We start from the raw sequence: 12,258 nt of genomic DNA, 5'->3' as shown, positions 1-12,258 counted from the left end.
TAGAAATGATCCAACCCAGGGATTTTGTATTCAACAGCTTTAATAAGGTGTAATTTACATGCCATCGGATTCACCCATTTTAAATGTGCCATTCAGTCGCCAGCCCACGACTTGCAACCCATCACCCTCAGATGTCCACCCCTGTGTCCCCCAGCACCTAACAGTGTGATACATGTGACTGGAACTCCAGGAATGTTTGTGGAACAGCTGTTACGTCTTTTGAACCCGTGCCATCAGAGGATCAGTTTTCTTGTCCTGGGTCACTTTGGTTTCATGTCTCAGAAATCAAAGGAGAGCAGGCGGTAGCATGTCTTCTTCCAAATCCACACCCCTGGGGTCTTAGCTTTTCCCATCTTTTCATTTCCTTGACCTCCCCAGTCTGTTCAGTACTTAATAATAGCAGTGACACCGAATCATAACCTACCACGAGCCAGACATTTTGTCGACATTTATTCTCTAAGTAGACATTAAAGAGTGCTAATCCTCACATCCTGCAAAAAAGGTTTTTTGTTTTTGTTTTTGCGGTACGCGGGCCTCTCGCTGTCGTGGCCTCTCCCGTGGTGGAGCACAGGCTCCAGACGTGCAGGCTCAGCGGCCATGGCTCACGGGCCCAGCCGCTCCGCGGCACATGGGCTCTTCCCGGACCGGGGCACGAACCCGTGTCCCTTGCATCGGCAGGCGGACTCCCAACCACTGCGCCACCAGGGAAGCCCAAAAAAGGTATTACTGAACCCATTTTATAGCTGAGAAACTCGAATAACTTTCCCAATGTTTCTTACACAATTGGCAAGTGACAAAGCCAAGATTTAAAGTGGGTCTTTCTGGCTCAGAAACCATGTTTTGTCACTGACCGTGGTGCTTTCTGGGGTGGAGAGAGACCAGCTAGCAGCCATGAAGTGAAAAGGAAGCGTGGTCCCTCCCGCCTATTCCCGTATTAGGGGGTAGGCCCTACCAGGCTCTCCCCCTTTCTTTTTCTTCCGGTCAACAGACATCACCAGGCTTCCTGCTGGTGCAGCCTCTTTGGCCTCACTGAACATTTCGCATCCTGATTCTTTAATTTCTGAGTCCCTCTCCTTGGCTCGGGCTGAAGCGGCTCTGGGTCATGCATTTGCCATGGTTCTTCTGGTGGAATCCTCTAAGCAGCCTTTCTTTGGTTCTGAAACTAAATTTCACACTTGGTTCCTTTGAACTGAAGTTTCATCTCGGTTCTGCCCAGACCTGCCTTCCAGTCTTCAAGCTTGGCATTATTGATGGGTTGCTGGCTCTTCAGAGGTGAACCATTCAGCCCCTATATCTCCCAGGACCATCACTGTGGCTGGCGTCTCCCCTTCCCACCTCCCTCTCTCCTGGTTGTTAGGGACCCAGTCGGTATGATTAAAGAGAGTTCTGTTTGGTATATCTGAATGTAATTACCATTCAACTTCGACAGCACAAAACTCTCTTCTGGCTTTTAGATAAGGGATGTTTTACCAGATAAGCTTTCCTGCATTTTTACACTGCTGTCTGAACTAGTTTTGTTCAGTTCCTCTCTTAGTCCTTAAACACACACACACACACACACACACACACACACACACACACACACACACACACACACACACACACACACACTGCCCTTTCCTGGCTCAGAATCCACAAATACCCCACTATGTATATTTGTCTGAACTAGTTTTGTTCAGTTCCTCTCTTAGTCCTTAAACACACACACACACACACACACACACACACACTGCCCTTTCCTGGCTCAGAATCCACAAATACCCCACTATGTATATTTGTCTGAACTAGTTTTGTTCAGTTCCTCTCTTAGTCCTTAAACACACACACACACACACACACACACACACACACACACACACACACACACACACACACACACACACACACACACACTGCCCTTTCCTGGCTCAGAATCCACAAATACCCCACTATGTATATTTTTCAAATATGAGCTTATTTATGTTATTCTTGAGCTTGACCCCAAAGGGTTTCATTCTCTCACTTTGTTACACAGTTTTCTATGAGTTTTGCCTCTGGGTTTGTCTTTTGTGTACATTCACAGTGGGGCTTTTCTGTTTTCTGCTTTGGATTTTCAGCATTTATCAAGTCTGTTGAAATCTCTCTGTGGCTCTGAAAGAAGCAGAGAACTTAGCTGATCAGACAGGGGAGGCATCCCAGGAGGGGGAAAGCTAACCAGAGAGGGGAGGCATCCCGAAGGGGGCAGTGTGTGAGCAGAGGCCTGAAGGCAAGACTCCCCAGGACATGCAGGTGGCCCAATTCGCTACACGGGTGTTTATAGATTCACAGGATAAAGTGACAATAGGGCTCTGAAATCACCTAGTCCACTCCCCTCATTTTGTAGTTGAGGCCCGTGAGGCTCAGAGAGGGGAAATGACTTGCCTACATCAAATCCCCAGCCAGTGCCTCGGCTGGGCTAGGAGATTCATCTCTCAATTCACGAAAGCCAATCGACAAAGCAAACTTATCTGTGGGCTGCTGTTTCGAGAAAAAACACCATCTAGTAGAGTAGAGAGTCCCACTCAACAAATGTTCATAATGGGAATGGGGTCTTGGGTTCCAGGCTGGAATGGTGGGCCCTGGTCTCTGGTGCACAGGAATATGCATCCCTGAAGGTGGTGGGCGTGTCTCTGAACGGAGGTGTTTCTATCTCACGGCGGGCTAGGAAGCATGGACTGCTGGTGCCCTCCCCAACCCCGGGGCAGGCCGCAGGGGGCTCTGCTGGGAGGGGAAGGGAGCGCCTGCTGTGGAAATTAGCAGTTGCCCCCAGCCTTGCCCACCAGCCCTCTGCCTGAGGCTCAGAAGAAAGCTGGCTTTGCGGGCTGGGCCACGGCCCCGTGCACACGCTCAGGGTCCCAGAGAGGATGCATGAAATGAAGTGAGAGAGCTCTTGATACTGTAAACGTCATAGCGCTGAGAATGCATAGCCCCAGTGACATCAGGGCAATGGAAGCAGGGACCCGACCTCTGGCAGCCGCCCCAGGATTAGCGTCGTTCTGCAGTGGTGTTTACATTACGAGCTTGGTCACTGTTCTGCTGGCTTCGGGCCCGAGGCATCAGCTGTCATGGTCATTTGTTCTTGGCAGGGCACTGTCTAGATTCCAGCACACATGAGTCCCCCACCCTGTCTCTCGTTCCAGGATCCGGGAAGGGAGAACAGATTGCTTTTCCCTCCCCATTGGCTGGTCCCCAGAAGAATCCTGGTGTTTCTCCCAAATGCTCAGCCCCAAATCCTTTGTTCTGTGCCGGAGATGCTTCCAGCTGGAGCGGCTCACGGCAGCCCAGTGAGGGCAGAGCTGTGCTGGGGGCGGCATGGGGGGTGGGCTAGACCACCGGACAGGCTCTGAGGGGACCCGGGCCCAGGGCCAGGAGGTTCCCTCCCCGCCTCCTCTCACTCCCGGTGCCCCCTGTGGGAGGTGGCGGGAGAGAGGGGCTGGCACCCGGGACCGGAAGCCCAGTGGAGGGGCTCTGGACTGCTTCCAGGATTGAGGAGAAGTGGGCTCTGCTCCCCTTGTCCCAGCCCACCTCTGCCCTGGCCTGCTCCAGTGGTAGAAAAGGTGAGACATGATAGCGTAAGCCGAGAAGCTTAAAAGCTCATCTGAATATTACTCAGCCTTCAAAAAGGTGAAATCATGCCATTTGCAGCAACATGGATGGACCTAGAGATGATCATACTAAGTGAAGTAAGTCAGACAGAGAGAGACAAATACCATAAGATATCACTTATGTGTGGAATCTGAAATATGATACAAATGAACATATCTATGAAACAAAACCAGACTCACAGTTGTAGAGAACACACTTATGGTTACCAAGAGGGGGATGTGGGAGGGATGGAGTTTGGGATTAGCAGAGGCAAACTATTATATTTAGGATGGATAAACAACAAGGTTCTACTGTAGAGCACAGTGAACTATATTCAATAATTAACACAACCTTGTAAATCAACTATGCTTTAATAAAAATTTAAAAAAATGCTCATCTGGGGACCACTGGGACCACTGACACCATAACAGCTTCCACGACTGCCCAGAAGTCATTCCTTGAAATCTCTCCTGTGTGCCAGGTGCTATGTGAGGCCCAGGGCCACAGAGAGTGGGGCTCCAGCCCTTTAGATAGGCCTGTCCTCCTTGGGGACCACAGTCTAAGGGGAGTGACAGTAGCTGGCGTGTGGGCACAGGGTGGCCTGACCGGGCTCTGGCGCTCCCCTGAGGAGTTCGTACACGGTGATGCCTGAGGTCCTTCCAGTTCTGAGGTCTGGGGGTTCCGCCCTGGTGCCCTCAGAGGTGGGAGGGATGCGTGTGAAGGTGAGCTTCGGGGCTGAGAGTGGTGGGCCTCTTAGAAAGGAAAAGATACGGCTGGTATTTGGGGACACCACGAGGAGAACGTTTTTGCTGAGGCGGAGGAGAGTTTGTGTCGAGAAGCATCAGGCTGCGAGTTTGCAGAAGAAGGGGTCAGGTTGGGAATGATTTTCAGGGGGGCCCTGCCCATCATGGTGTGAGGGGCTTCCAAGGGCTCTGAGTTCACTTGATTCTGATGCGATTAATCAGCCAGCAACAGTGGGCTGGAGAGAGAGGCTGGAGCCAAGGAGGGAGGCAGTGAGTGAGGAAGGAGTTAGACACATGACATGGGAATCACCTGGATGACAGCCTTGAAGGGGGCTGGGCAGAGGAAAGGGAGGAGTCCACGAAAGCTCCAGATTGTTCACCTGGGTTCCCGAGAAAAGGACAAAAAGTCAGGTTGCAAGAGTGCATCACCCATGGGCAGCACTGGTTTAAAGAAGCACTTGAGGGGGCTTCCCTGGTGGCGCAGTGGTTGAGAGCCCGCCTACCGATGCAGGGGACACGGGTTCGTGCCCCGGTTCGGGAGGATCCCACGTGCCGCGGAGGGCTGGGCCCGTGAGCCGTGGCCGCTGAGCCTGCGCGTCCGGAGCCTGTGCTCCGCAATGGGAGAGGCCACAACAGTGAGAGGCCCGTGTACCGCAAAAAAAAAAAAAAAAAAAAAAAAGAAGCACTTGATCCTCAGAGCTCCAGGCAGCATGGCCCCACGAGACTCAGACTGGCTGCATTCCAGGCTCTTCTGAGGCGGCCAGGCCAGAACCACCTGAGGACATGACTAAGGCTTGGAAGTCAGCACCCACCTTAATTGTCTACCCCAGTTTCTTCCCAGTTAATCTGTAGTGAAGGGCTTCACTAACTACTTAGTTATGTCTTAAAAACTCTCCATGTGTAGGATGTTTTTTGGATCTGGCTCTCCCTGAATTGGCAGGGTGATTTCAGAGCCTGGAATGACCACCTCCAAATAGTTCTGATGAAGCATTTCGAAAAGTGAGGTACAGATGGTCAGGGATGGCCTTGCCACTCAAAGCTTCCCAAGCCTGTTTATATCCACCATGTCCCTGAATTCGCTTAGTCCTCACTACAAACGCCAGAGGAAGGGATTTTTACTTAGATTTTACAGAACCAGGACCTGAAACTAAGATCTTCCATATCCATCCTCAAACCTCACCTTGCAAATGATCTCTGCCACCTTGATGCCTTACCATCGGGGTCAGGCCACTGGGCAGCATCCTCTCTTTGCCAGAATTACTCCCGGGAAGGTCCATATGTTGGCTCACACCCACATCAGAGCGAATAAAACAAATGGAGGCTGGGGCTTCCCTGGTGGCGCAGTGGTTGAGAGTCCGCCTGCCGATGCAGGGGACGTGGGTTCGTGCCCCAGTCCGGGAGGATCCCATGTGCCGTGGAGCGGCTGGGCCCGTGAGCCATGGCCGCTGAGCCTGCGCGTCCGGAGCCTGTGCTCCGCCACGGGAGAAGCCGCAACAGTGAGAGGCCCGCGTACCACAAAAACAAACAAACAAACAAAAAACAGACAAACCAAAAAAAAACAAATGGAGGGCATGGTCCATGGTATCCTTGATTTGCTTGATTCCCGGAGTGCTGGATTTCCCATGCAGAGGCCTGGAGGGAGCAGAGAAGAGTGAAAAGGGATGGAGTGGACTGGGGGCAGGGGGAGGGTGACAGCCCAGTGACAGCCCAAGACGTACGGAGATCCGGGAACCGCTCTCAGCTCCCTTTGCTGCAGCTTTGACCTGGCCAGGAGATTGTTGGAATGGGCATTGTTAAAGCTCATTTGCTTCTGCACTCTATCTTTCTTTGCTGTATAATCTTAGACGTGTTCTCAGCAGCTGTCAACTTCGGTTAGGGTCTGCGGACAGTGTCAACTTTGGGAATGTATCAGTATATCTTGATCTTGGCCACCTGGCTGTTTCGTGTGTATTAACACCCTCTGATCTCATATACTCATTCATTCATCAAATATTTGTTGTGCAAGACGTGACTGCTATGCTGCAGGTATACATGTTTTGGTTTCCTAGGGCTGCCGTAACAAAGCACCACCAGCTGAGTGGCTTAAAACCACAGAAATTTATTCTCTCACAGTTCTGGAGGCCAGAAGTCTGAAATCAAGGTGTCCACAGGGCCATACTCCCTCTAAAAGGTCTAGGGGAGGATCCTTCTTGGCCTCTTTCTAACTTCTGATGTTACCAGCCATTCTTGGCGTTCCTTGGCCTGTAGACGCACCACTCCAGCCAGTCTCAGCCTCCATGGTCACCTGGCCTTCTGCCCAGCTGTCTGTGCTTTCTCTTTTTATAAGGATGCCAGTCATTGGGTAAGGACCCACCCTACTCCAGTCTGACCTCATCTTAACTAATTACATCTGCAAAGACCCTGTTTTCAAAGAAAGTCGAATTCTGAGGTTCCAGGTGGACGTGAACTTGGAGGGGACACACTTCCACCCAGTGCAATACAGTTTGGGCATTTTCCTTGGTCCTCTTTTTTCTCTCATCGAGCAGCCAGAGCAGGGCAATTTAGAGTCTGGATCTTCACAGCCAGTACGAGGATGTCAGGGATGTGGTCTTGTCTCAGGGAGCTGGCCATTTTCTTAGGAAAAAGAGAACACGTACTCCTGTGAGGGTAAGACCAGCCAGGGTGAAATAAACGTCAAGTGGCACCGAGGACGTGCATTCAAACAGGCCGTGCCCACTTGCAGCAGGAATGATAGATCAGAGAAGGCTTGGCCGAGAAGGTGGTCATGAGCATCCCTGAGGGGCAAGTAGCCATAGGAGATTGGCAGGGAGGGCCCCCCTGGCTCGCCAGTCTGGGAGCAGCAGGCTGCCGTGCAGGAAGGTTCGGGTGCATTCTGGGAATGGCAGGGGGTCTGGCATCAGGAGCAAGGCAGGGTGGACAGGGCCAGGCAGACCTGAGTTGAAACCACGGCTCCCTCACTCGCCAGTTGGCCGTGTAGTCTCAACGCCCAGCATGTGGGCACCGAGTCTGATCACACAAGCTAGAATCCCTGCCATGATGCCGGACGGAAGGAAGCCCCGCTAAGGAGCAGTTAGAAACCTCTTCTTCCATCCAGGTGCTCAAGCCAGAGATCTGAACCTGATCCTGGTCGCCTCCCCTGCCTTCACCTAGTTTAGCCAAGGTCTGTCTCTTCTACTTCCTAACAGCCACTCACATCCCTAATACAGGGCTCCGCCTCCTCTCACCTGGGGTGCAGCCTCCTCCTTGACCTCCCTGCCTCTGCTTTCCCTCTGTTCCAATCCCCTTCCAACACTGCAGCCTGAGAAGTCTTCCTTGTGTGCAGATATGACCACACTCTTCTCTCAGGCCCCTTCTGTGGCCTCTGGTGCCCTCAGGGTCAAATTCAACACACTTACACCAGGCCTCCAGGACCCTCCACTTTCTCACCCTTCTTATCCCATCATGGGACCCCCACCCCCAGTTTCTAATCCCATCATGACTCACAGATCTCTTTCTTATCTTTAAGCTCTTATAGGGATTGTTCCCTCCGCCTGGAACTTTCCCCTTTTCCACTTAGTTAAGGCTGTTATAACAATACCACAAGGCTGGGTGGCTTACACAGCATTCCTTTCTCCCAGTTCTGGAGGCTAGAAGTCTGAGATCAGGGTTGGGTTCAGATGAGAGCCTTCTTCCTGGCTGCAGATGGCTGTCTTCTTGCCGTGCCCCCACTATGGCAGAGAAAGCATGCTCGTCAGTGCCAGCGTGAGGAAGGGAGGGAGGGAGAGTGCTCTCTGGGGTCTCTTCTTATAAGGACGCTAATTCCATCATGGGGGCCCCACTCTCATGACCTCATCTAAACCTAATCATCTCCCAAAAAGGCCCCGTCTCCAGATACCAGCACGTTGGACGTTAGGGCTTCAACATATGCATTTGGTGTTGGGTTAGGGGAGCCACAGACATTCAGTCCATAACACACTCCCACTCCTCTCTTTACTTAGCCACCTCCTGTTCCTCCTTGCAATTTCACTTTGGATGTTACTTCTTCCGGGAAGCTTTCCCTGATTCCTACCTCCCTGGTGCAAACACACACACACACACACGGACACACGCACGCACGCACACACACGGCTAGACTAGATGGAGCCCTGTGTGCATCCAAAGCATTATGCTGACCCTTCCTCTTTTTAGGAGGGAGTTTCCTCCACAGGTGACCTACTCCAGAAAGCCATCCTCTAACCTTAGTGCTGTTTGTAACCCTTTCAGGACCACCGGGCCCCAAAGGCGATCAGGGGGATGAAGGGAAAGAAGGCAAGCCTGGAATCCCTGGATTACCTGGACTTCGAGGTAATGGGGAGGCCCCTGGGAGGGAACTGGACATACCAGGAAGGGAAGGGGCTCTGCTATCCATCCCTGACCCTCGATTTTCTCTTTGGTATCGGTGATGGGGCTGCTGGGACAGTGCCCAATCCACTCAGCTTCAGATGCCCTGTTCTGTTAAAGCTTCAGATGCCCTGTTCTGTTAAAGCTTCAGATGCCCTGTTCTGTTAAGAGACTAAGAGGTTATTGGTATAACAATAGGATGGAGCAAATCCTTTTCCATAAAGAGTACCAGGACCTGAAGAGAAAGGGTACACAGGAGGCTCACAACTCCTTGAAGCCACTTCCCACCCCAGGAGTCAGGGTCCCTGTGACCAGGGCCATTGGAAGGTATTGAGGGTGTCCCCTGATCCAGAGCAACCCATCAAGTATGCTGTGTCCCCTCAGTGTTTCCTGAGTCCCCAGCACCTGACCCCTTACCTCCTGTGGAACCTGCCCCGGTCAGTAGATACCTGCCCTCTCCACCCTGCTACAGGCACTAGTGACAGCCCAGAAGGTCCAATAGCTGGCGGGGAGGGTACTTTGGGGCCTTCTGGAAAGAGTATGTTCGTCTTCAATGCCTCGTCTCGGGAGTTCCCGTTCTGTTAACTTCACCAAATTTTGCATCCCAGCCTGTCCATTCCCGAGCCTCTGCTGTGAGCAGCGTTTTTCTAAGGGAGTGTAGAGTCTTCTAAGTGATGTAAGAAACGGGGAGGTTTATCAGGGGACAGGTGTCGGCTTATTTATGTCAGGAATTATACCTCCAAACCACCCCCTTCCTAAATCTCTAAGGAGGCTGAGAACAGGAGAAGAGGCAGAGGCTGGTGGAGGCAGAACCCACGGCCTGGCCTCCACTCCTGGCCTCCACCTCTCAGCACAGCTCCCTAAACTCAGAATCAAGGATGCCCGGGGGCTCCCAGAGCTGTGGAACCTCCTTTTCTGCCTTAGTCAATGACAGGATGCAGGATCCCTGGGCATATCCTGCAGGAGACATAGAATGCCGTGGCAGCAGGGCTGTTGGGCTCCAGGAATGTTGCGTTTAGGGAAAAAAAATAAAGAAATCAAGCCCTCGTCTGAGGTGTTACCACCCTCTTGGGGCCCCCATCCTCTTCCAGCCGTTTGATGTTTACAGTGGAAGAATCGTAAGTGCGAGACAGATTTCTCCGTGTCACGGAAAAAGGCCAAAGGAAACCAACTAACATTCGAAGCAGGAAAGTACAATTAATTCGTTAATTAGAGTGCCCTGCTTTGCAGAGATAGCTGTGGGCTTAGGTCAGGCCTCCAGGGCCGAGGCCTCACTGGGTGAAACCACTTGTTGACTCCGGCTTTCCACGGTGACGTGCAGCCATTGCCCACGGGGCCTTGTGGCCAGGAGCCCTGGCGACTGATGTGACAGCAGCCTGTCTGCCCCAGTTACTGAGCTTGCAGACTTCCTGCCTCCTCTTCAGCCTACCTTCCCCTTCTCTACACTTCCCTGTGTTTACCACAAGGAAGAGACCTTTCTGGTTTTTTCTTACATAGGATGGGGAGTGATTTAATCTTCCTCCTACCCCAAGTACCAGTAAGCCCTTTTCATCCAGCTGAGACGAAGCCGACCAAGCAGGGATAGGACCCTGCCTCCAGCGCTGTCTGCTGTGTGACCATGGGCAGGTTACCTAACCTCTCTGGGCCTCAGTTTTCTCATTGGTAACACAGGTGAAATAATACCTCAGTTTATGGGGAGGATTAAATAAGATACTTAATGGAAAGCACCCAGAACAGTGCCTGCCACATTCAAAAGGCTCAAAAAAATTTTGCAAGTCTAAATCTCTAGCAAAGCTAGAGGTACAGAGACAGCTCCCGAATGAGGCTGGCACCTCCACCATCACTCACAATAGAATTGGACCTTTCGGGGGGACGGGTTCAGCCTCACTGGATAAAAGGTGCTGATGGGGAGCGTTTGTGCTGACCTTTTGGACACTGTCTTTGCGGCGTCTTTAACTGAGAAGAATCAGGAAGCAGGGATAGCAGGAGGATGCATGGTTGAGGTCTGTGGCTGAGCCAGACGATGGCCTCTGGGGGCCCTTCCAGTTCTAAGTCTGAGGCTCCAAAACTTTCTTGTCTCCCCAGGTCTGCCAGGGGAGAGAGGGACCCCAGGACTGCCCGGCCCCAAGGGCGACGAAGGGAAGCTGGGAGCCATGGGACCGATGGGCATGCGTGGGTTCAAAGGTAACAACGCATCTCAGCTCACTCTTGCTCACCGCCAGCCCCTGCGCACCAACGTAGGCACTGGAGTGTGGACCGGGTTCAAATTCTAGTTCTTCCACTGACAAGCTGAGTGACCTTGAGCAAGTCACTTAATCTCATTAGGCATCAGTTTCTTTTCTTTTTTTTTTTTTTTTGGCCGCACCCTTGCGGGATCTTAGCTCATCCTGACCAGGGATGGAACTCGCACCCGCCGCAGTGGAAGCGCGTGTCCTAACCACCGGACGGACTGCCCAGGGAATTCCCATTAAGCATCAGTTTCCTCATCCCCAAACTAGCAAAAGCCTCTTGATACCATATTTCACGGGGCCGTCACGGGGATCACGTGGAATGCATGTGACTGAAAACACAGGAAACTCCAAAGCGCTGTAGAAATGCAAGGGAGTGTTACTATTGGTTGCAGCTTGGTGATGTAACCAGAGGAAGCCAGGCCAGGAGAGCGGGCTTGCAGGAGAAACACAGACCCAGGATGGCCCCCTCCGCCCAATACTGCCAGATTCCTCACAGTTCCTCATATTCTTTTTACTCCCCCAATATTTAAAACTTTAATCAGTCCTCAGATTTCCATTGCCAATAGTGTTTCTTCTGACTTTTTTCCCTTCCCATTAGCAGTCATCTTGTTCATTTTCAGGGAATCCCACTTGATAGTCAGTCCCGTCTTTCCACATGCATTTCAAGAGTGTACAGACCTCTTAGCACCATTGCAGAAGAAGAGGAACCCTGACACTCTTTCCCCAGGCTCTCTCACTTGTTAAAATGAAAACTAAGAAAAAGGAAAGTACTATTAATCATTCCTACCCCACATCTAGGATGACCTCTTAATCTAGGATCACTGGGAACTTTTATTCTACTTTCTGGTTGGTGATTCAACAGACTGAGGTTTTCCTTCCTTTTATGATCCACATTTTGAAAAATCGATTTTAAAACACATTACAGAAGCAGCACATGCTTATTGAAAACAACTCAACAATACAGAAATGTATAAAGTAAAAAGTGAGTGCCTTCCCCTAGGTCTCTTAAGCGCCTATTCTTCAGAATAACTACCCTAAACACTTTGGAGCACATCCTGCCAGACCCTTTTCCAAGCACATTCATATTTACATATATGGTTGCTTTGGTTTTTTTCAAAACTTGGAACACATGAGGCATCCTCCCCTGGAACTTGCTGGCTTGCTTTTTTTCATGAGAGAATATGCCATAAGCTTTTGATTTGCAGATATCTTTCTAGAGGCAATTGGATGGAATTCCCTGGTCATTGTAATGTCCCCTTGAGTGGTGTCAGGACCCTTCTACTTCTTTGTAGAGTGAGATGCTAGCTGAGAAAAAAGCTCTG

General features: G+C 51.3%; 1 protein-coding gene across 1 annotated transcript in view; it reads left to right on the top strand.

Annotated features, from left to right (window-relative positions):
• SCARA5 (scavenger receptor class A member 5) overlaps positions 1-12,258 on the top strand; it is a 121,036-nt gene that overhangs the window by 71,369 nt on the left and 37,409 nt on the right. Inside the window, exons 5-6 of the mRNA XM_059071348.2 lie at positions 8,589-8,669; positions 10,791-10,889. Coding sequence (XP_058927331.1) covers positions 8,589-8,669; positions 10,791-10,889 — 180 coding nt within the window. The remainder of the gene's footprint in view (positions 1-8,588; positions 8,670-10,790; positions 10,890-12,258) is intronic.

Source organism: Kogia breviceps, chromosome 8 (assembly GCF_026419965.1).
Source record: "Kogia breviceps isolate mKogBre1 chromosome 8, mKogBre1 haplotype 1, whole genome shotgun sequence".
Classification (NCBI taxonomy): Eukaryota; Metazoa; Chordata; class Mammalia; order Artiodactyla; family Physeteridae; genus Kogia; species Kogia breviceps.
This window is presented reverse-complemented; position numbering and strand designations above follow the sequence as displayed.